The sequence below is a fragment of the Calidris pugnax genome, unplaced genomic scaffold (genome assembly GCF_001431845.1).
Source record: "Calidris pugnax isolate Ruff unplaced genomic scaffold, ASM143184v1 scaffold63, whole genome shotgun sequence".
In the NCBI taxonomy this organism is placed as follows: Eukaryota; Metazoa; Chordata; class Aves; order Charadriiformes; family Scolopacidae; genus Calidris; species Calidris pugnax.
The window spans coordinates 4615525-4639816 of NW_015090852.1; the positions used below are offsets into that span (position 1 = coordinate 4615525).

Below are 24292 nucleotides of genomic sequence, written 5' to 3' on the forward strand. Positions count from 1 at the left end.
CTCACTGGTTCTAGCACAGTAAGAAGATATATTAGCAGGCATCTCCTTGTGTGCCTCCTTTCTTGATTTGTGACTGTTAGTTGGCCTTCTCTGCTCCTGAGATGACACTGTCCCCTGACCTTAAAGGAGTTTCACGGGATCTCTCCCCTCTTTCCTTCCCTTTCAGACAACTATTCCGAGGAAGAGTACGAGAGCTTCTCTTCTGAGCAGGAGGCCAGTGATGATGCCGTACAGGGCCAGGTACTGTTTAGGGCATGGCTTCTCCCTGTGAGAGCTTCAGTAGAGTGTGTACATTCTCAGCTTGTGCTTGAAACTAAAAGCCCATTTCCTTAGCTAAATCATGACAGTGTGAGACTGTCACCAAATGTTTAGCTACAGTGGCAGAAGGCCTGCACAGTAGCCCATTTCTTCCACCATGCTGTGATTTATCTGTTCACATGTTTGAACTTGAGCCTCCTTTAAACACTAAAACATTAGCATCTTTGTGTGTTTCTCTACTTAATGGTCAAGGTATCCGTTGATTGTTTCTGTAATACTGATTGGATTCAAAGAGCCCAAGTAAAACCCCAGCTGTGGTCTTTAGTCTTTAATACCTACTGCAAAATAGGTCCTTATGGAAAACCCACTGGCTAGGTGTGAGATGCTTTGGAGTTTGGGTCTTACTTGCCTCCAGACTCTGGCATCACCTGCCTTCAACCTTTCGGAGTGTGCAGAGAGAGGAACCCATGAAATGTGGGGCTGTGACTATCCTTGTTCACTGCATGTAGAACTAGGGTTGTTTGGCTTCTCCGAGCAGTTATTCCTGGCTCTCTGCAGGCCTGGTTCACTTCCTTTTTCCCTCTGCTGTCATAACTGCAATTAAGGCAAATGCTGAAAGCCTGGAAGACAGAGCAACGGGTTCATTTTCCTAGAGGGAACATTTTTAGCCCTTAAATGCTTATGTGTCCCCAAATCACAAAGGTAACACAGGAATCCTCTTTCTGTTCAGGATTTGGATGATGATGAGTACGAGCTGGGGAAGCCCAAGAAGCAGCGGAGATCGATAGTAAGAACGACGTCCATAACCAGGGTCGGTGGAAATTAGTTTTACTAACACTGATGGGGTTTGGTCAGGATGCACAGTGCATGTGGCTTATGGGAGCAGCAGTAGTAGACATGCTGGCCCAGCAGAGAGCTAGGGGGCATGGTCACAGCATGTGAAGAGCTACCAGAAGCAGGCAGTTCAGGAGCTGGGGCTGTCCAAGGTGTGTGTATGTGCTGTCTTGAGTGTCCTTTGGCTGCAAGGTTAAGGAGCTCCAAAAGTCATCTAAGTGTGTGAAAGTCACCCCCATGAAGAAACCAGTGCAGGATCCATGCTCATGTAAGTCCTGAAAGGAGCTTTAAGTGAATGGAAGCTCTTCTGTTTGTGCTGTGCATGGGAGAGGCCAGTGGGAAGGTGTCAAAATGAAGTTAAGTAGCTCAATCAGGGACTGGAGCTTGACAGATAAACCTGAGGTGGTGTATGTGGTGCTGAGGCAAAAGAAGTGGCTGGATATTGAAGGCTTTGGCTCGTTGCATGCAGCTATCCACCCTCTTGTAGTAAGTGCCTGCAAAGCTGCACTTCTGTGTAGAGCAGCAACTTGTGCTTGACCATGCCGTAACGCAGCTTTCTGCTTACACAAGTGTTTATGCCTGTCTGTGATTACAACAATTCAAAACCACCAGGATGGACTAGTTTTTCTTTTTTGGACTTAGGAGTAAGTTTGGAGATCGTTGTTCCTCCTGTGAGGTTATTCCTGAAATCCATGTTTTTGATAAGGTCTGAAATAAACCCCACTTCCACCTGAATCTGCCACTAAAAAGGCCCTCTGTATGCAACCAGGAGCATACTATTTCATATCCTTGGTGTCCTTAGTATTGTTTTCAGGTGTTAGTGACCAGCCAGCATAAAATAAGCAACCTACATTTAGTAAGAATAATGTATTTCTAACACTAAACGATACTGAATCTCCAGTGTGTGAAGCTGGTGCAAAGCTGAGTTTGGTGCTGCCAGTTAACATCAGTCCAGCTCCAAACCCAACAGGTTTCATGTCTGCTGACTATCAAACCATTCAGGCCAACAAATAGCTCTTGCCACGTCACCTTAGCTACTGCATGCTGTGTGTCCTCCCTCTGCAGACTGCTGTGCTGATCCAAGGTGATCTGTGTGATGGACAGTTTTACTTGGCATCTCCAGCCAGAGGACAACTCTCACTATTGTGAGAGTGGCTTTGTCTCACACGTGCATTTGGGACAGAGATAGGGCGGTCTTTGGCTGTTTGAGGCCTGGTGGATTTATTTCACCTAAACTTTAGCTGTTTAGGAGGTGATTGAAGCTTGCAGGATGAGTTCAGAGCTTAAGGGCTAGGTTTGGAGGTGTGGGGCAGTGTGAAGTGTCTGAGGCCAGAGCAGGAGCAGGCAGTTGTACTTGCAAGAAGAGCTCATGTGAGATACAGGACAGCCAGCAAATGAGCAACCTTTTTCAACTGAGTGGCTTGGTGCCAGCCATTTTCTCTTCCCTTTCCTCCTGACACAGGGATGACACCTCAAATGCTCTGTACCAGCACTCACAACTGAGCCCTTCTTACCTTCTTTTTCTTCAGAGTGTGCGTATTAGTTCAGTCAGTAACAGACAAGGCAGGCTGGGCAGCTCATAGCAAATCTTAGCTGTTTGGTCCAACCAGAGAGAGAGTGCTCTTGGGGGCAAATAAACACAAAAGAAGTGCAGCAGTTTGGCTTATGTTGTTTTGGCCTTGGTGCCTGCTGTGTCTAGGATCTGTGGGTATCAGACTTGGAACGCGTTTTTCTGATAGGTGAGTGCTAAGGACAAGCCCCACAACTTTTCTACAGTGCTGCTAGTCAAATAAATGACAGGATGAACTGCAAGCTCTTGGAAAAACAGTGCTTTGTTGGTAGAAAACACATTTGTACTTTGGGTTAGTGGGTAGAATGGCTGGTGTTGGCTCACACTTGTTAAGAATCAGAAAAGTTGACTGTCAAACGTTTGGCAGAAATTTGTCAAACAGGTACAGAAGGTGATCTGGCAGTTAAAAGAATTTGTTATCCACTCTGTGTCCAACCAAGAGTGATGTGCTCATCAGGGCCAGAAGGTTTATTATGCTTGGTGGAGCGGGACTGGGTTTGTTGTAATGCAGGAAAGAAGTGTCTGGAAAACGTAATTTCAACATGAGAACAGCAGAAGCTTGGTTTGTGTGTTTGATTTGAAGCGTCAGCTAGATCACCAGTGGCAGATGTGTTGGGCTTCTTGCAGACTGGGAGAAAACAGTTCACTTACACTTTATTAAAGTAAATGTGTCTTTGACTTGCAGCAACAAAACTTCAAACAGAAGGTTGTGGCGTTGCTGAAGAGGTTTAAAGTGTCTGATGAGGTAAGTAATTCAATCTGTAAGCCTTCCTGTCTTGTGTGTTGCCCTCTAACTGCTTGGTGCACCTTCCCTTGCAGGGAAACACTCTCCTGTTTCCCTGTAGTTTCCTTCATTTTGTTTTCAAGTCTGCAGTGGATGTGACCTTTCCTTACACCCTGGCCTTGCATGGAGGCTTGAGGGCCAACTTTAAAATGTCATCAAACATTTTCTAGAACAAGTTTTATCAAAACCAGATTTTGGCAACCACATGCGTACCCACTAGTTTTGCAGACTGCTTTGAAATATCTTTGACCTGTTCAAAGGCAAGTAGTCAACTGTGTATGTTGCCCATGAAGTTAAGTCCCAGCCTGTTTGATCATCTTACTAGAACAGCTAGGCGAGACAGAAAAACTTGGATAGGGAATGCAGATCCGCAGGAGAGTCAGCTGTCTGGTCAGAGCTGAAAATGAAAGAGATCCAGAACCCAAGAAACTTGTGTAACGTTAAGTATCTAATATAAAAGCTGTTAACATCTCAATTTGCTGTCTGTGTGCTGATTTTGTGGCTTGTTGGGAAGAGTGAGTAACTCCTCATACTTCCTTATGCTTCCAAACAGTTCTGTTAGCTTTGCTGTTCTTCCCCAGTTAGCTCAGTGGAGTCAGCACTCATAGCTGAGGTCTCAGCCAGCTGAGCTGCTGCTTCTCTGGAATTGCCATTCAAAAAGCAAGCTCTGAACTGTGCACAACTGCCTGCTTACTCTGGTGGATGTGTTGAAAGAATCTGTGGAAATTTTGTGTGAGATACCTGTTCTCTTCAGCTTTGCATGTGGGTGGCAGCTGATCCTTGTCCAGGTTCCAGGCGCCTCTTGTGGACGTTTTTGTCACATCTACCTGCTTGGGTATCAAATCAGGAGGTCTCATGGCAACTTTTTCAGTAAAACCCAAGACAGGTTATGCAGTTGGGAGTACTGCATTTCTTTATTTGTTCTAAGAAAACTGGGGTGCCTTTAGGAGCCTTTTTAAAGCTTTGTTTATAGAACGGTACTGAATGATGGACCTAATCTGTGGTTAACGGCTTGTTCGTGGATGCTTAGTCCAATAGGTAACTGCTGCTTAATCAAACACTGACAAGCTTGACCCAAAATAAGCACTTCTTGTATACTAATGTTTCTGTTGGATATAGTATCCTTGCACTGGGAACAGAATCTTACTTTTAAGACTGGTGTGCGGCAGCCCTCAGGGGAGCTCGGGTGACATGGGGTTGGTCTGGCTCCTAGCAGCGTCAGCAATGCCTGCTTTTGTCCCGTGTGTAGGTTCTGGATTCAGAGCAGGACCCAGCAGAGCACGTTCCAGAGGTGGAGGAGGACTTGGACCTTCTGTATGACACACTGGATATAGAGAATCCCAGTGACAGTGGGCCAGAAATGGAGGATGATGACAGCGTCTTGAGCACTCCGAAGCCAAAGTTAAAGTAAGTGTGGGGTGGCTGATGCTAGGCCACAGAGACACCGTGCGTGCTGTCAGCACAGTTTAGATGTTGTTTCTATTGCCACCCTTCCATCCTGGATTTTTCCCCTCTCTTGACCTAGTTTGGAGCCCTAGTGTGTGTGTCATTAGAAATTGTATGACTGCGTGTGAACTGGGGATAGTTGGGGGGAGTGATCTAATGTCCCTTCAGTCTCATTTCTTCCTTGTCCCCTTTGCAGATGTTCTGCCTTCCCTGCCAGCTGAGCATTGGGGTAGGAAATGCTGATAGGGAGGCAGTAGAATTAAACTGTACACGGATGTTTTGAAGAGGTGGTAGAAACAGCCAGGAAATCTGTGCTGAGGCAGGAAGAGACGTAGTTGGAAACTGCAGAAGTAGAGGCAGGGATGGACAAGGCAGACTGTGTCTCTCTGGAAAAGCTGATAAGACCCTATGTGGAAAGAGAGTCTTTGCAGGGATTAAGGAAGCAGAACAGCAAGGAAAGGAAGGAGCTTTTCAGGGCCCAAGGGGACTGACTGGCTGCAGCTCACGTAAATATACACAAGCCTATCCTGAACCAGCTTTTGTGGGCGATGATATGTGGGCGAACACAGCACTGTGGACCTGAGCTGGGCATCGCTGGCTCGGGGTCTCAAGCAGGTGCAGAACCCTGAGCTAACAGAGCTGTGTCATACCCTGCCTGAATAAAGACTGAAAATGTGAGACTGTACAAGCTGCACACAGGCTTCTGACTGACATGTGGTTGTGTGCTCAGGCCTCCACTGTTGTGACGGCGCTGAAACAAACAAAGCCAACCACTGCAGTTGGTCAGTACAGTATCTGGTAGGTGCCAGCTAATTGCCAGCTGTCATAATATCCTAATTAGTGTAGAGTAACCTAGTTGGGCTAAGAATAAATTCTGAGTCTGAAGTGACTTGTTGCCTATCAGTGAGGCAGAAGACATCGAGGATAGACTGGGGCAGCAGTGGTAAGTGATGGGGCTGATGGTTTATAAAGGCATTTGCAGCTTGACCTGATATATTGCCAGTTGGTGGGCCCCACCTTGAAGGGTTTTGAAAGTAGATGTGTTGTGGTAAGCAGTTGCTTTGAAACAAGCCAAAGCAAGGTACTGCATACACTGAAAGCTCATGTCCTATTCCCTGGAGCTGAGGAGCTCTGGGATATGTGATGGCTGGAATATTGCTGGAATAAGAACTTATGTCTCTTTGGTCCTGGGGAGACGCTTTGTGGTTTGCTGTGTCCAGTTCTTGCCCATATCTTGAAAGGGATGTGATAAATGCTGGTGATTGTAGGCAGGTTTTTCCTGCAACAACAACAAAAAAATCAGTTCCTTAAATTGTAATTGAGTCTTGTAGCCTGATGTGATGAGCTGCCTTTTACGTGGAAGTGCAATCTGATTGTACGCCCTGCCTTATCTTATTGAGCAAATGTGTAATTGGATCCTAGGGCTGGCAGCCAAATCTAGATGCGAGCTGGAAATAAAATGCGTATTAGCATTGAGAGTCACTTCCCTGCAGGAGCAAGTATCAGAGTATCAGTGGGGGGCGGTTAACTCTACTTGATGTCTTTCAGTCAAGAGCTAGACCCTGTCTGGAATGACATGTAGCTCAATCAGCATTTGCAACACTGAAACAAGAATTGCAGCGTGAAACTTTGCACCTGATGCTTGCAGTAGTGAGGACATGACTGCTTGTGAGGGGTGAAGGTGCATTCTGTTCTGCTGTGGGAAAATGCTGGACCCATGCGCCCACCCTGGATTTTATGGAGACAAAAGCTGCTGTTTGGTGTGTAGTGTGACAGGGTGCAAGTGTTCCCAGTAAGAGCTTTATAAATAAGGTGTGCTATGTGACAGGTGATATGTTGGGTGCATTCGATGCAGATTGGTCAGTCAGTGTCAGGGCTAGACAGGGGTCCCTGGACTTCCTGGCTTCTCTTGCTCTGCTGGAGATCTTCTTTCAAAATTTGCCTGTACATTTTACTGGAACCATTGGGGAGCAATGAAATACCTGGGAACAGTCACGTTGCTTTGGTGTGAATGTGATAGACTTTCTCTGTTAGTGTTTTTGATAATAAGAAACTCTTTTTGTTTTCCTTATTCAGACCTTATTTTGAAGGACTGTCGCACTCCAGCTCTCAGACAGAAATTGGTAGCATCCACAGCATCAGGAGCCAGAGAGAGCCATCAAGTCCTGTAAGTTGTATTTCAAGAAGGGTATCTATCTGCAGATAATATAGCAGACCTACACTGTCTCTATTTGCATATGTAAATTAAAGTACCCTCTCTGACCTCCTCCGAAGATGTGGATGCAGAGATACAAATTTTCTCCTAAGAAAACATGTATGTTGTTTTGGGGCTTTTTGGAAACGGTGGTAGGTGTGGTTTTTTTTAAAGCAAATATTGTATTAAATCAATGGGACATCTTCAGGTTATGTATTGAATACTTGCTAATGATATGAATAGCTTCAGATTTCTATGTACTTGCAATGACTGCCAGGATGAAAGCTGTTGCCTGAGAGTTTTAGGGACTCCTTGGCACTGTTTCAAGGAAGCTTTACTTTACTATGGTTGGGATACTTTTCATGGTGGCTGGGAGTGAATGCTGAGGGGCAGCTCACCTGCTTTTTCGTCCCCTTTTCAGCTGCTGCTTTGTCACATCCCACACTAATGCATTCAGTCCCAGCTTGACCAGGAACCATTCCTGGTCATGCTGCAGAGCTCTTCCATGTTTAAACGAAGAAGTGTGTCTGATCCATAGAGTGTGGCTGAAGACTCTGCTGTGCCTCCTAATGATTTTTCTTCTCTCAAGCAGGTAGAAGTGCCTGAAAAGACAAAAAGTCTTGGAGCCAAACATGCAGGCGACAGTATCTCTGACACTGTTCCTTATGTAAGTTGAAAATGCACTTGTTAACATTCCTCCTGGCAGTCTGGGTGTCAGCTGTGAACTGCGCTCTGTGGCATGTGTCTGTCCATATAGTTGCATATGCACCACAATTTACCAAGATATTATTTGCTGCAGTGAAGATAATGCTGAGCTCTCCTCCTGACCTTAGTTGTTGGAGGTTCTTGTCTTTCAGCCTTTTGAAACTGAAATGCTTCACGTCTTTCTCTTGGTTTGAGGGAGGCTGGCCCAAAGGATGCTACTGAGTATGTCCTGAAAAGTGTTCTCGGGGCTTTTCCATTTTATCAGACAGAAGTATTACTTCAATCTGAATTGGCAGGAATCAAGCTGGTCCTGGGGTAAAAAATCCCAAAGCTAAAGTTGCTTTACTGGGGACATGCAGCTTGTAACATTTCTCCCATGTCTTTCATTTGAGTAAGCTGAATTAATCAGCATTGCATTAGGAGACTGGGGTGCCTCCTGACAGCCCTTGTGGTAGTGAGACAGAGGGAAGGGTTTGTTCACTGTTGACTCTGTTCCCTGTATTTTTGCAGGAGTCTAACCAGCAAGCTGAGGTCCAGGAAGTCGAACTTCCCACACCAGATGTGTTTGTTGAGAAGCTCCCACCCAGCGGGAAGATCACTAAGACTGAGTCTCTCATTATCCCATCCACCAGGTAGAGTGGTGACACAGAATTGTGCCTGCTGCAGGGCTGCTCGGGAAGTCAAGGACAGCCTGCTAGCATTTGTTCAGGATGGCCGTAAGCCACTGACTACAAGGAGACCCTCATTGTCTTCAGACACTCCAATGATGGGTCTCGAGCACTTAAGGATAGATGAATGCTCAGAACCCTGAGGGGCAACATTGCTTTGAGGTTGATCCTGCCTCCTGTGTTGTACCTGCTCCATGTCCAAAGGAGTTTCTATAAAACTCTGGAGCTGCTTGCTCAAAGATACTATTGCAAAGTCAATTTCTGGTGCAGATTTTGGCCTTAAAGGTGGTTGTCAAGTCTAACTTATGTCCTGTTAAACCTTCCCAAATAGGGTAGTGAATGTGAGCTTCATCAACCCCACCAAGTATTTTCTGTGGTTACTTGCAAACCAATAGATGCTCTTTTGAAGAGGTGTTTCTGTGCTGCTTTTGGGGGTGTGACTGCAGTTTGCATGGCTGGATCCTGTTATGCTGGTGTAGACGGTGTGGGTCTTAGCAGGGTGGTGGTGTGGATTTTAGCATGGGCTGTGGAAGTCTGCTGAACTGTGTGCTCTGCACTATCAGAAGGTCTTAAGCTAGCTCAGGTCTACATGCATGATTCCCCAATGCCTCTACTCAAATTGTTGAGGTTGCCAGACTCAGAATCACCATGGTTGGAAGGGACCTCTGAGATCGAGTCCAACCTCAACCCCCCCCTCCCCCCCCAAAAGAACCAACAACAAAACAAAAAACACAACACCTCACCACATCACACCCACCCACAAACCAATAATCTTGGGCACTAGAGCATGCCCTGAAGAGCCACATCTATGCATTTCTTAAATACCTCCAGGGATGGTGACTCTACCACCTCCCTGGGCAGGCTGTTCCAGTGCCTGACCACTCTCTCAGTAAAGTAATTCTTCCTAATATCTAATGTAAACCTCCCCTGCTGCAACTTTAGAGCATTTCCTCTGGTCCTGTCGTTATTCCCTTGGGAGGAGAGGTGATCTGGGTGGTCTGGGACTTGGGGGTGATCTGGGACTTGGGGGATGGATTTTGCTCGGGTACAAACCAAGTCTGGAATGCAAGCACATCTCTCTAGCAGATCTGAAAGGAAGGAGACGGGACGTCGGGGAAGGAGCACGTCTCTGAAGGAGAGGCAGCCAGTGAGGCCGCAGAACGAGAGAGCAAACAGTCTGGACAATGAACGCTCTCCAGACACCCGGCACCACTTACAGGTGTGAAAAAGATTACTGTCTTTCCAGCCACTCATAGTTTTTCCTCTTCTCCAACTGTCTCCTGTGGTCTCTTTCCTTCTGGTCCAAGTGCTGTCCCTGCTGGAAAGGAACTGGGCCCCGCGGCTCCAGGAAGGAGGGAGTTTATGTCTTGGCTGGTACTGCATCTTCCATGCAATCTGCTGGGCTTTGCCAGCTTGTTTCTTTGTCAGCCAGCCATAAGCTGAAAACACTGGAACAGATTGTTACAATGAGAAACGAATAGGGATGTGTTGAGGAATTACTCCGTTGAAATAAGGCAAATCACTATGAATTGCAAAAGGGAACTGATTTGTACAGAGCCTATGTGCCATGCTTCTCTTAGCTGAAGGACTCAGTTAATTCCCTCTTTCAAGGAGGGTGTTGCTGGCTTCTGTGAATCCAAATTTCCTTGGGCTACTGTTGGTTGGTATAAAGTGCATGGCAGGAGTAATGTCTGACAAAATGAAGGTGGCTGATCGAGGACCCAGCAGAATATTAAAGTATTGAAGAAGCTGATAAATGTCAGTTCCAGTAGCCAGCTTCTGTTGATGCTGCTAGCATGCTTCTGTTGATGGGGTGACCAAACACTGGCCAACTGTGCACAGCCACCTGCTTGAATGCAAGAGCGGGAGCTGGTGGCTTGAGGATTAGAGCTGATATCTCCTACTGTTCTTTTCTCTGTGTCTTTGTTTCCAGATCCCCAGGAAAACAGTATATGACCAACTAAATCACATCCTGGTTTCGGACGACCAGCTGCCAGAAAACATTATTCTTGTCAATACTTCTGATTGGCAAGGCCAGGTAAAAGCAGGAGATTACCTGAAGCAAAGTTCTCCTTCACTATTCCTCCTCAGGAATGGACAGGCCTTGAACTCTACCACTAACCAAATATGTTCTGCTGCTTGATTGGAAGAACGGTGGTGGTACACAGAGACTGGCAGTATACTGAGGGTTCAGTGCCAACAGAGTGGGTTTCGTTTCACTGGGAGATGCTGTGGATCTTGTAAGAATTTACCACCTCAGTCTTTCCCCAGAGGTTTTTCCTTTTCTAGGAATTGCCGTTCCTCCTGGTTAGCAGCACACTGGGAATGGCTAGATCCTTACACTCAGGACCTTACTTTTTGACCGTGGTAGGTTGGGACAGAGAAAGCAGGGAGGACTGACCTGTGGTTTAGGCTGAGATTTCTGGGCACAGGTATTGATCATAGGAGAAGATATTTCAGGTTTGCTCTATTGCCTTACATACACACTTGTGATTCCTGACTACAAGTTATGTCACCACATCTTTTCCTGTATGACAGTTGTATTAAGGAGAACCCTGGGCAGTGCTTTCTTATGGTGGCAACATGGGCTGATTTGTTATGGGTTTGGGTGGGAGTTAAGAATAAATTTTGCTCCTTTTGGAACCTCAGTCTGAGAAAGTAATAAAATGTGTATGGAAGAAACACAGTAAACGTGTACTGGCTGACTGTGGCCTGTAGAACTTGTGCCAGGCATGTGGAGTTATGTCGACTGGTTTGGCTTTTTGCTTCTGGAAGAGCTGTGGTCTCAGTGTCTGAGATCAAAAATAACAGCTGAGCTACTGGTTTCAGTTTCTCTGTACTTGGAAGATGGAGAAATACCTCCTGTAGATAGGTAGGAAGTATTGTTGGTATTCTCCCAATAGCTTCCTTTACCAGCTTGTACATGCAGTATCAGGATGTGAAGATGCCATTGGCCAGGGTGTATGGATTAGCAATGCAGAGTTTGAAAGTGTGAGATAATTGTTGAGTCTCATCAGTGTTATGTCCATGAATACCTGAGGTGTGTGTTAACTAGTTTTCTGTTAGCTGCACAGAGGGGAAACAGTCCATCATGAGGAACATGTGTGTGTTGGTATTAGTCTTCCTTTTTTTTAGTGCCCAGGGGTGGGCAGAACGCTGCATTGTTTAAGTCCTTTTGAAATCCAGGAGGTGCAACTGTGGTTCCAGAACCAGGCAAATAGAGAGCATCTGCTCTTACCCAGTGCTGTCTGCTAGACAAACGGCCTGCTGCTGCCCTGCTCTGTGTCCATAAAACCCCTGCTGTTCTAGAGTTGTTGTCGCCAGAAATGCTGTGTTTTGGATATAGTGTTGGTGTTTGTGAAGAAAGTGCAGTGCTCCCATTTTTCTAGAGGAACAGTTTTCCTTTGGCTGATGCACAAAGACAAGTTATTTGGGAAGCAGCTGCATTGCCTATAAATTGGACATGGGTAGAGTGCCTGCACTTGCGTGCGAGAATACCTAGGAGGCTGGGGGAGGCAGATTTTCTTCTTGTGACAAACTGTACCAAAAAAAGGACCATAACATATTCTGTTCTCTCCTCAGTATCTATCAGATGTCTTGCAAAAGCATACCTTGCCAGTGGTCTGCACATGCTCCTCAGCTGATATTCAGGCAGCTTTCAGCACTATTGTCTCCAGGATACAGAGATAGTAAGTTCTCGTGTTGCTTGTGGTGTTTGTTGAGTCTCAGCTCTCTAAAAGCCTCTCAGCTCCTGTGTCCCAGTGCCCAGGGAGTTTTCCATCCAATAACTGACAAATACTGGTCCCTTCCAATACTTCTCCTCAATCTACTCTCCTGAAGTCAGAGTTGTGTAGCTCTTCAGCACTTGCCAGTCCTGCAAAGTTGTTGCTGTTCTGCCATGTGTGTGGTGATACAAGTCTCCATTCATTTACACCACTGATTTTAAAAGACTGTGCTTTGGAGGCTGCCTCGTAGGTCGGATCTAATAACCAGTAAAGCATGCAAAGCTAATAGGTAGGTTTTTAAATAGTTCTTTCTCCCCACTCCCAAGTAATTCCCATTTCTCAAGGCCCTCCTGAGGGCTGTGGATCCCTGAATTAGTTGCAATAGTTACATCCTAACCTAGATAAAGTTAGTCCAGCCCTTTAGATTCTCAAAATGTGTGAAAGAAGGGGCAAGGAGACCAATTAAGAAAGTACTGAGCAATGTTGCATTTTATTAATAAAAGTTTTTAACCTGCTGATAATCATTGTGTTATTGCCTTGTATTGAACAAGCTCTCTTCTGCCTTAGTTGTTATTAACTTTTTTTTTTCACTTGTTCTGAAATAGCTGTTTGAAAGCACGATGATGAATATGTTCCCTCTTTTTCTGTCTAGCTGTAACTGCAATTCACAACCTCCAAACCCAATTAAAATTGCAGTGGCCGGAGCCCAGAATTACCTCAGTGCTGTATTGAGGCTCTTTGTAGAGCAGCTGTCTCACAAAACCCCAGACTGGCTTGGCTACATGAGATTTTTGATCATCCCTCTAGGTAAATAAGGAACGATTCTGCTTCATAGAAAGCTGAATGGGTTAAATGTGATGTGTTCCCTCAGGAGAAACCCTCCTGGGAGCTGTGGCTAGATATATGGCTGTTAAATGAGGCAAACGTCATACTGTCATAGTATTTTGTAATGCTTGCGTTGCTGCTCTTGTGTGAGTGAATTTCATCTTTATGTTTATGATGCCAAAATCTGCTTGTAAACTTTTGGTTTGAAGCAAGGGGTTCAGTACTTTCTCCCTGTACAGGGAGGCTCTTGTATGTCTTTTTATCCTGGTACAATGAATGCATAGAATAATGTTCTGGAAGCCCTTTCCCTGGCTGAAATCTTAAATTCGTTGCACACCGTGTTTCCTGAAGCGATAACTGTTCTGGCCTCTCTGACTGACACAGGAAATGTTTATGGAGGAGAGGGGGGTTGAAAATTTTTTAAAGGCTCTGAAACTGCTAAGAGTTTAAATTATTCAAATTACATGTGTCTTTTGACCTTTCCTTCATGTGCTGTTCTCCTCAGGTTTTTCCCTCAGTTTTCCAGCACTTTATCTCTGCCCTTCCAAGAGCTCAACAAGCCTGCCTGGCTGGAAAGTAACCCAGCTTGGATCTCTTGTGCAAGTGGAGTGGGCTGATAATAACATTAGGGGTCTTGTCATAGTCAGAAATGTGAGGAATGTTGTAGTGGAGAGGGGTGGAAAGCCAGGTGGTCACTGATGCTTGTGGGCAGGGGCATTCTGGGCAGTGTTGGTGTTATAAGGGTGTGATGCCAGAAGCTGGACTAGTCCGAGGCTTGGCTTGTGTGAACAGGGCAGGCAACAGAAAACTTAAAAAGCACTTTTGCTCAGTATTTTTCGGTCTTCTAGATTTGGAACCAGCTGATGGCATTTGCTGTATGAGTCAGAAGCTGCTGCCTGACACCATGAACAGTGGGGTTAGGTTGTTGATTCAGTGGTGGGATTTGCAGAAGAGGAAGGCTGGATCCTTCTGTAAGGAAGGCATTTAATTTCCAAAGAGGTTGGCAGGAAGATGAGAGAGCCCTTTAGGGGGTAAAAACACAAAAGAAATATTTCTACAGGGTTAAATGTGCTTTCAATGAGAGTCTGTTTGATTGAGGGCTTTGGTCCTCACATGCTGGCTGTCTCCTGGCCTCAGAAGAAGAGTTTTCTGTCCTGCAGCCTTTAATCATATGAAAATATTCTCTCTCTGAAAGTGAAACACAAATTTCGGCTAGTGTGTTTTTGGGTTGGTTTTTTAGTCTTAAAACTTTCTTTGGTAATTAAAAAAAAATAAATTAACAAAGCACTTTGATAATGGAACTACTTCAGAACTGTGAATGCTTTTTAAATGTACTTTAAATATAGAAACTTCTTTAACAGGGCCTTTCCCAAAGAAATCTGTGATATTTCCTGATCAGATCAAGTGCTTATTTCTGGCCAGCTATCTGGCAGTTCATTAAAGTGATTGAGGAGCAACCTCACTTTTCTGACAGTTGAAAAAGCACCAAAGACAGAATGGTGACCATGCCATAAATGTCTTAAAGGAAAAGACTTTCTGCTGTGAGCAGCACGGTAGGAGTGGTGGAGTTTTTTCTAAGATGGCTTTATCTTCTTAGTCCACAACTATATGCTGCAATGACAGAAGAGTCAACCTACAGTGGTTTGTTAACAATGAGAAATGTTTAGTGTCTGTAAGCATCTGTGCAAGGAAATTTGGTCCTGATTCAGGTTTCTCGTTCTATGGCTAAAAGACTCCTTTGATGTCCAAACCAGTGTAAAAGCAATGGAAAAGGGGGCAAATAAAATAGGAAAAAATGGTCGGGGGTTATTTTTGGCAGTTTGGGGTGTTTCATCATTTGGTTTAGCTCCCATGGGTAGAACTTCTTGGGAGACCTAGTGTATAGTACTTGTTTCCAACTGCATCTGCCATGTGCAGTGTGTTTTCCCAGCAAAGGAAAGCTTCTCCAGTACGTGGTGCAGAGCTGTTCCACAAGCACTGTTTAAAACTCCACTGCAAAAGGAGTTATGAGTCTGAAAGTAGCCATGATGAGGGTCCAGGAAGAACTTAAGTCCCAGTCTCTAATGACACTGAGAGGAGCTCAGAGAGACCTTCTGCTTGAACCTTTCCTAGAAGTCTGGAAATTAGCACTGGCTTGGAGGACTGAGAAAAGACTGGAGTTTTTTCCACCATGAGCTTTCCTGGAGGATAGTGAATATAGTTAAAGCAACTGAGTTTTTCTTAGAAGGAGTTTTTAGGTTTACCGGTTACCAGCTGATGACTCAACTTTTGCAGTCACTGGAAGTGTGGCTTGATGTGAGAATTTGGTATGCAGGAAGGATAAAAATAAGCTGATTAGAAGGACCTCAGAGGCCACTTCATGACTGATGGTAAATATATAGGGCTTAAGCTGAGCATGACTGAAATGTGGTGACTGGAAAGTGCAATTCTGGCACACCTTCTCTCCTGTCTTGGCAGACTGGAGAGTTGCAAGAGCAGGTAATCTTCTTTGGGGACACATGTGGCCTGAAATGAAGGTGGCAGATTTTTGCCACCTCCCAGGGCAGAGTTGATCACTTAAATGCCTTCCCCCTCCTGCTCACTGTAAGTAAGTGTGAAGGCCAATCTCCATCCAGGGCTGCAAGATGGAGGCTGGACATGCAAACTTTCTGTAAGTAGGTCTTTCCATGCTCACAGAGGAGCCATAAGGCTTAGCTAGAGCAAGCAGGGACCTGATGCACATGCCAACACTCACCAGGGGCTGTAATCCTTGGACTCTGCCTTCTGTCTTTAATTACAGCCTATTTACTGAACTTATAGCCCTTCTCCACCAATGAAACGAGCCTCCCTGGGTTGTTTTTTCCTGGCTAGAGACAATTGCTTCTTTTCAGTATTGCAAAACAGCCTTTGTGTGTGAATGGCGTTTGGAGGAAGGGGTCTGACTCCTCTTGGCAGAGGTGACCTGGCCGTGGTGCAACCTGTGGGCGGGAAGGTCTGCTGGGAAAGTCACTTGCAAAACTACGAGACTGAGATGGAGAGCCCTAGGGTCTCTCTGTCTTCCAAATAATTTATTTCCTCAGCAGTTTCCCAGTCCTGTTTTCTTTGGCCTTTTAAAATTTAATTTGGTGAGAGAGAAGGGGAGGTATCACTGAAAAATATCGGTGGTGTTGAAGCAGTCTGTCTGTTGAGAAGTCTACTTGCATGCTTTGTAGAGATAAGCTGTACTATTTTATTTTGTTATATTTGAAGAAATTTAATTCAGGGGTATCTAGTGTAGTTTTGATTTTGGAATGTAATTCCTTACGGATAAAAACACACCTGTGTTCAGTGCAGGAAGAACAACTGTCATGTTTTCCTTTCTTTCTTAGGCTCTCATCCAGTGGCCAAGTATCTGGGGTCTGTAGATTATAGATACAACAACTTCTTCCAAGATCTAGCCTGGAGAGATCTGTTCAACAAACTTGAAGCACAGACCACTGGTAAGACCACGTGTCTTTGTCTGGCCTGTGTGGGATAAAAGACTTGAATGAGTAATTTTAGCAAAGGTCGAGTAAATACAAGAGGAAGCAGACAAATGTTTTTGTTCCTCTTTTCTCCTCCCTACACCACATTCCCTTTTCAAATGCTGACCTTTGTATGTCCTCCATGTGGTGGTTTGCAAACAGTTGTTGGCTCCCAGAGGCACTAGTTGCTTCTGAGTCATGCTGTTCTTACCTATCTCTCAGCTGTGTCAAGGTCTCATTACCAAGCATAGTACATTGCTTTCTTTGGCTCTTTGGAAACTGTCCAGCCTAAAAGTGTTGGAAAACTGGAAAATCTGGGAAGATTAACTTCTGTTAGTTGCATGTGAGAATGACCTTGACATTTCTGAAATCTGCTGGAAGGATCTTTCTCATTAAAAAAGAATTTTGTTCTTCATCAGTATTGTAATGTGGGAGCTGCCCTAGGTCAGATCAACAAGTTCCTGTTCTGATCTGAATCTGTTCTAGGCCAGGATAAAGCCTTACTGTGTGTTAAAGTACTAATTTGCTTAAAATATTAATGCTTACAGTTTTTCCATCCGTTCCTTCAAGAAAGGAAAGAGACAGGAGAAAGGAGGATTTGCATCTGACATTGAGGGCTAAGTGAAGGCTTGAGACTTTACTGAGGAGTGATGCTCTCATGGCAGCATATTCCCCACAGAAATACCACTATCAGGAAAAAGCTTTGGGGTTTTTGGAGCACTGCACAGATGGGGAGGTTGCAGTGGGTTCTCCTATTGGAATTGCAGAGAGCCTCAGGGTCCCAGGATGATCCTGGAAGTCTTCTGGCTGTGAGAAAAGAGGAGAGAAAGAGACCACTTCACAGGGGATTGTTCAGAGCTTTTTCCAGCAGATGGGAACTTGACTGGACAAGGTCCTGGACAGCCTTTTCTGGAGGTGAAGTTAGCCTGCTTGGAGTAGGAGGCTGAACTAGTGTGCCATCCAGCCTACACTTTTCCTTGATTATAAGCTTGTGGAAGAACAGATTTCTGGAAGAGGTTTCTTTTAGTTCCTTGCTACACTTGAAAATGCAGACAAACGTCAATACAGACTGGCTTTTAGTGTCTGATTTAGAAATGCTTCATTAGCTATAGAAATCCAGCTCAAGAGCCATTTTTGTTCTTTAGTAGGTTGTATGCTGCAGCCCTTATTTATTTGCTTGCATGCTATGAGGAAAATGCAGCCTCGTTTTTGTGCAGTCCAGGCCTTGTAGATTCTCCATTTTCATCTGTGCACTGAGAACTGCACAGAAACCCTGTGATGGCATAAGATCTGGCAAAGAATCATAGCTCTTCACAGTTCATTGTTCAAATAATTATTGTAAGAGGCTCTGGGTTAGAATGGCCATTAAGGTATAGAAGTGCCCAGTGAAGGTAGCTTGCATTCCCTTGATCTCACAGTTGAGGCTCTTTGCTTGAAGCCAAAGAAATATGAAAGGCATTTAGGAAATGTCTTCCTGTGAACTTGAATCAAGCTCTCTCACAGACTTGAAGCATACTAGCTCTTTGTGCTCTTCCTACCCTTGCACGGCTCTCAGTCTTTTGAATTAACTCAGCAAAGCCATGAGTTCATTAGGAAATCAGGTAGCTCAAATGTGGATGTGAGCAAAGCAGCTCACCAAGGCCCTGGGAGAGATGGGTAGGCACTCCCTTTAGCAGATACCTAGAGTCAAGGTGCAAAAAAGTCTAAAGCTGACTCTGTGCACACGTTTTTGAAGAAAAGCCTTTTACCAAATATAAAATAACTAATACTTCAATAAATAATGCTGTGTGCAGATGTCTGTGTACCTAGTGTGCCTTCCTGCAGTTTTTACTGAGGTGCTCTTGTGGGATGTTTGCGTTTGGTTAGACAGCTTTGCAGAGCTCTGGGGTAAGCTGCAGAGACTCCTTTGGAAGATGCAATTCAGATGCAGCTGGCTGGCTACCATGAGCCATTTGGCTGAGCAAATGGAGGACAGTGCCGGTGAGGGTTTGAGGAGTCAATTTATTTTCTGTCTTTGTTGTATTGCAGTTCCAGAGGCGCCTGATGCTGAGGAGTCACTTAATTTATTTTCTGTCTTTGTTGTATTGCAGTTCCAGAGGCGCCTGATGTTGTCTCCCGGATAACGCAGTATATAGCAGGGGCAAACTGTGCGCACCAGTTGCCCATTGCTGAAGCGATGCTGACGTACAAGCAGAAAAGGTATGTCACTAACATAATACTGACTTTCCAGAATGAGCATCAGGTTGAAGGCAAAGTGCTTTTCTCATCTTGTGTGCCAGCAGTCTTAAAATCACTCCAAACTACACCACCATAAAGCCTCACTGTAGCCTGCACCAGGGATTTGTCCCACTTAGATAACAGTGAATCAACAACAGTGAGGTTCCTTTAAGTGCAGTGATTTCTTTGAAGGTCTGAGAGGTTTGGGGAAGCAAGGAGTGGGCAGGATGGGGGACAGACAGATTGTATCTGGTAATGTTCTGGAGATCTCTCCCTTACCACAGAGACCTTAGCTGTGTAAGATTGGACTGCAGCATTCCCCCTCTCCCCCACCACCAAAGTATCTTCCATGAGACCTGGCCTTTTTGCACCAGCGTTGAGGAAACTGAAACCCTTTCTTTTTAGAGTGTAAATAGCAGAGCTTCTCACAAGAGAGACAAAAGCCTTGTTGATTGGCAGTTGCAGGCTACCAGGACTCCTCCTGGGGCGGGCTGACATTCATGAGGTTTTATTTCAACTTCCCTTAGGAGATAAGCAGCATTTTAGGAGGGAGGATTGGGGTCTGAAAATCAGATTCAGAAGTACGTAGAGCCTCATGTGGCTGTGGTCCAGGAAGAAGAGTAACTGTCACTGAAGGGTAGAGATGCATCATTTCCGAGGCACAGAGGAGAACAATAGACTCCAACTCATACACATCCCAATAATTTCTCAGAGCAGGACAGACACTCAGTGCATGTAATTTTTCTTGATTAGTGATTAGCAATGTCCTGTGAAGCATGGATTATGTTAATTGTTAATTATTACCCTTCCCATGTTATCTCTGATCTTTCATTTTTGGTCCATTAACATCTCTCATTGGTGCCTCCTTTGCATAAGAACTGGGAGGGATTAAAGGTGTGGGTAGAGTCACTTTTTTCCCTCTTTTTGGAAATGCTCATTGTATATTGTTTTTCCGTTCCTGTGTCTGCTCTACATTACTTTGCAGAAATGATTAAGTAAAATGTAGCCCATTCTTTGTGCTCTCCTAGGGCAAATATTTCCAGACTGACTAGTCCATTAAAAAGAGCGTGCTCTCTTCACTGTTTGTGAACTTGTAATTTTAACCTGATAAAGGTGAGATTTGGAGAGCTGCAGGGTACTCAGAGCTCTTAGCTTCAGTCTTTTATTTTGTTTTTGGTGTGAAGTCTTACCTTAGTTACAGATACAGAGTTCAGACTCCCCTAGTGCAGTGTAAACGCCTTCTGATGGCTGCCTTGTTCTTTCTCTGCACCCTTCAGTTGCTGGGTTCTGCACTGATATCCACTGCCTTCTCCATTCTGGTGCAGGTTTATTGTTGTCATTAACACACATTTAATCATTTTGAGTTTCTAATGTGCCCAGGAAAGGTCAGTTTGGGACTTTATTGACAAACATCTGAAATGTACTTCAGTGATACATACACGTAGCCCTCCCAGCAGCATGCATGACTGTTTTACCGAGCTGGTCTGATTTTTAGATTTGGATTTTTAGACCATTTGGACTTGATCTCCAGGTGCTATGCCTGGAGCTGATGATAAATTTAGATCAGGCTGAAACCCTGCATAAGGTTCCTTGAGATAGCTGAGACTTTTAGTCAGACTTATGGCATAGCCTGCAGTCTCTTAGTATCTCTGTTCTGTCGGCTTTAAAATAACTTCTGCTTTCAGCAAAGTACCCCATTAGCAAACTAGAGAGTGAGTTACAGGAACAAGTTCTCCCATGGAGTGATAGGCAGCTATTTCCCTGTGTGGCTTTCATTAGAAATGCAGCTCTCTGTCGTTGGCCACAATTTAGGGAGGGTATTGTGAAAAACAACACAGAAATTGTGTTTACATTAGTACTATCTAAATGAATGCATCACTTTGTTGTAAGTATAATAACATATTTATCTTTTCCTTTGGTTGCTTTCTGAAAAGGAAAAAGAGCTTTCATTTTGATTTTACCATAAGGTATCAGTTCCTTTTAGGTCCCCTCTCCCATCTCCTATATCTTTTCCTCTATAAACTGGTCTTTTTTGCCTTGTTTAACAGTTCCTGCAGGTCTGGGATGCACAGTTTGTGCTTTAGGTTAAATTCTGCTCGCTGCTTTGAAACTATGGCATCTGCTGGCAGAATGCATTGTTCAAAGTGACTGCTCTGCCTCTGGACCACATGTACGGGTTCCCAGGGTGTAGATTGAGTGAAAATGAAGGGGTTATTGAGAGTGTAGCTTTGAGCAGTAAAACACAGAGAAAGTAGGGTTTTTTCTTCCGTTCCATAGCTCCAAAAGGATCAGGACTGAGCAAAGGCTTTCCACTTCCCATCTGTTGGAACTGGAGTGCTGTAGGTGGCACTCAGTGGCTCAGGGTCTGCATTCAGCTGTGCAGTTTCCAAGTGCAGACCAGCAAATCTTCTCCCTTTAACCAAAAAATTGAGGACTGGTCTCTTACTGACAATCTATCCCAAACATATGGGTCTTCTCTGAGCTTAAGAAAGAGGAGACAGATGTATGCTAGCAGGGAAGTTGTGCTCAGTGAGCTGCCTCCAAGCCCCCCTTGCAATGCAGGGTTCCCTGCTGCAAATCATATGATTATTAGACATTGGGGTTTTTGTCCTCAGTTCATAAAGTTACTGTGACTCCATTTTGCTCGAGGCTAGAGGTGAGTAGCTTCTCCCAGGCCAGTTTTCAAGGCAGTGGTCCATGTAGAAACAGCAGCACTACCTACAAATTCATTGCAAGACAAACCTCCCAGTATCCTAGCATTTGCTCTGTTAAACAAGCCCTAGTGATCCAAGGAAAGCCAAGCTAGCAAGCCAGTCTTTAGGACGTAGCTGTATGTGATGACCTGCTTTATAACTTTATTGCTAGCTCTCCCTGTTTTGACTTACCTCTGCTCTCCTTCCTGTCCCGTTGTTCTGTTTGTCATGGCAAACGGTTGGCGCATGTACTGCCTGTGATGGACTGCAATGGTGCAAAAGCTTTGTCCCATTCTTTTGGAGCATCTGCTGACCTTACCTGAAATCAAGGGGGCTGGCAATGAGGAAGGGGTTCAGGAAGGAAATGAGTTACAATTTCAGCTCCTCTGCATTACACTGGGTGACTGGCTTTGTCTCTGAACACTGGGAGAATTACTGGTTACTGGATTGTCGAGAAACGCTGCAGTCCTGGCAGCATCTGGGGAGCTGAGACCATGCTGGCAGAGGTTGGCCTCTCACTAGAGGGCGGGTATCATTGATGCTGAAACCTCTATGCATTGCTTTCTTGAATGAAACCCTGCAATATTTGAGATGTGAGACTTGGCAGACACTCATTCCAGTGGAGCTGGATAGCTGATAAGTTCTGTGTACCTGGGCTGGTGTTGCCCACTGTAATTCAGCTCATGCCGTGTGGCTTGCGTGAGTCTGAGGACCAGCTTGGTTGTTGAAAATAAAAGCACTGCTCGCTTGTCAGGGTGAGGGCTGGGTGATTTCTTACTTAGTTACAGGTTTTCCAAAAGCTCTTGACTCTTGTGTGCTGTAGAGCACTTCCCCAGCTCTTGCTCCCTGGAGCACCAAGTGCCTTGGATTGGAGGGTGAGCCACTGTGGGTTCCCAGGCAATGGGAAGGAGGGTAATACTGTTTTCTGCCTGCTGTGTGTCTCTGACTCTGCAGGGCAGTGGCTAGGCACAGTCCACGTCTGTTCTCTGAGTGCTGCTTCTAAAACACACCTTGCAGCGGTTGCTGAACATGGACACAGCTGGTGAAGATGAACCCCATCCCTCCTCTGGTTCAGCAGTATCCATATCACTTGGCTGGTTGCTGCATGAACCTCCTTGTGCAGCCTGTGGAAACATAACAGGAGTTTACTTGCACCCGTTGCCTGGCAGAGGAGAGTCAAGGCTCCAGAAATGTGCTATTGAGTATGTCCAGCCACTGTGGGAACATGAAGGGTGCTGGACGGGAGCTTCACAGGGAAGCAGAGGTGACTCATCTGATGTGTCTGTCCTGGGGACCTGGAGTTTCGTTGTCCCTTTGTTTGGTTTGACTGCTGGAGACTTGGTGGAACAGGGACAGTGTTAACCAGCAAACAGCTACAGCTGCCCGGCAGGAGGAAGAGATTCTTCATACCAAAGATGAACCCTGGAGAGTTGGTGATGGTGTGTGGTCTGAAATGGCCTAGGGGCCTTCAGCAATAAAAGTCTCCTCTTTCCTATTGCCCCCTGCAGGACTTGCCTGGAATAAGGGTAGTACCTAAGACCCTCCTGCTAGGAAATTGCAGGTGTTTGGTGACATTTGAATCTACTTTGGGTTGCTTAAATTGTAAATGAAATTTTATTAAAAGACTAGTAACTGGCATAGCTGCTCTAAGGGATTATTCAGTCCCTATTACTGTAATATCTGAGTGCTTTGCAGCTTAGTTTGTACTTTACCCCAGAAGAGAGAGAGAGATTATTCCCTCCCTTTGTCAGCTGGGTAACTCCTGGTGATGTGGCTTCTTCTCATTTCTAAGAGTTCTAAACCATATAAATCCGTCTGTATGCCTTTGTTCAATCTGAGTTAATTTCTTGGCGTAGGGAGGGAGCCTGCAAGCCCATTTTTGAAGAGTTATAGGTAAATGGGCTTTTTCCAAGGAAAAATAGTAGGTGGACAACTCCCTATTCCAGATAAATATTTTCTTTCTTTCTGGCTTCTCTGTGTAGGTCTGGTTTTTGGTTGTTTTGTTTTTTTTTTTTTTGTTGGTTCCAATCTGCACGTTGCCCTTCCCCCCGCAAGCTACAGCAGTGAAGTATCAGTGTTAAAAATTGCAAACCAGGGTCAGATCTGCCTTTAAATTAATAGCTGAGATACCAGGACCTTCAGAAGCGCTGTGGATAAAACCAATACCGTGGACGTCGCTATGGGGGTAAAACCTCTGCAGCCTGGGATTCTGTGCAGCCTAGGTAATAAGGGGGAGCTGCTTTTCCAGGGACAGAGGATATTTTAGTTGCAGGGCTGTGGTAGGAGGAATAGAAGAGAATGTTACCAAGGCAAGAGGATTCTGGATTAATGTTTTTGAATCCCAAAGGACAAGAAACAGGAAAGAGCATGAAAGAGGAAGTGGAGAACAAGCGTGGTCGTCTCATCTTTTGTTCCATCCACCCGAAGAGCAGCTGTTGTGATAAGCTGCATTTTCAGAGGCACATGGGCAAGATCAGACTTCCCGAGAGGACGTGTGATGGGACTAGACTAGCTGAGCTGAAATCCAGCTGGATTGCTTCAGGAACAGTTTATGCATCATTGTGAGCCGTGATAAGTGGTGACTGAAGCAAATTATTTATTTCCGAGCTGCCCCTGAGCTCTCCTCAGTAGGAGTCTGAGCTCCCAGGGGAACAAGAATGAGTTTTCTGCTGGAATCGGGCATGATTTGGTTTTTGAGAGCTCAGAGCAAAGCCATCCAGTAGCTGAGAAATGACTAGGCGTCTGTTGTGCTTCCCTCACTTGGTCAAGGGGACTTGTTTCTTCACTGCTGCTCAGCCTGTGAAGCTGAAGAAACGAGAAGAAAGCTGAGCCTCTCTTCTGTGCTTCTCCCAACAGCTCTGTGAGTTTCTTGTTTCCCTTTGTGAAACTGG

The 24292-nt window shown here is 45.1% G+C and overlaps 1 protein-coding gene across 11 annotated transcripts in view; it reads left to right on the plus strand.

Annotated features, from left to right (window-relative positions):
* Window positions 1–24292, plus strand: part of PACS2 (phosphofurin acidic cluster sorting protein 2) — an 83294-nt gene that overhangs the window by 39797 nt on the left and 19205 nt on the right. The window contains exons 6-19 of one of the 11 annotated variants that reach the window (XM_014943494.1): window positions 167–240; window positions 989–1069; window positions 3348–3407; window positions 4696–4853; window positions 6969–7059; window positions 7676–7753; window positions 8302–8423; window positions 9543–9678; window positions 10393–10497; window positions 12042–12148; window positions 12837–12991; window positions 16357–16467; window positions 18582–18690; window positions 20643–20675. In XM_014943494.1, coding sequence (XP_014798980.1) covers window positions 167–240; window positions 989–1069; window positions 3348–3407; window positions 4696–4853; window positions 6969–7059; window positions 7676–7753; window positions 8302–8423; window positions 9543–9678; window positions 10393–10497; window positions 12042–12148; window positions 12837–12991; window positions 16357–16467; window positions 18582–18690; window positions 20643–20675 — 1420 coding nt within the window. The remainder of the gene's footprint in view (window positions 1–166; window positions 241–988; window positions 1070–3347; window positions 3408–4695; window positions 4854–6968; window positions 7060–7675; window positions 7754–8301; window positions 8424–9542; window positions 9679–10392; window positions 10498–12041; window positions 12149–12836; window positions 12992–16356; window positions 16468–18581; window positions 18691–20642; window positions 20676–24292) is intronic. The other 10 variants (XM_014943495.1, XM_014943496.1, XM_014943498.1 and 7 more) reach the window with 10 other exon arrangements.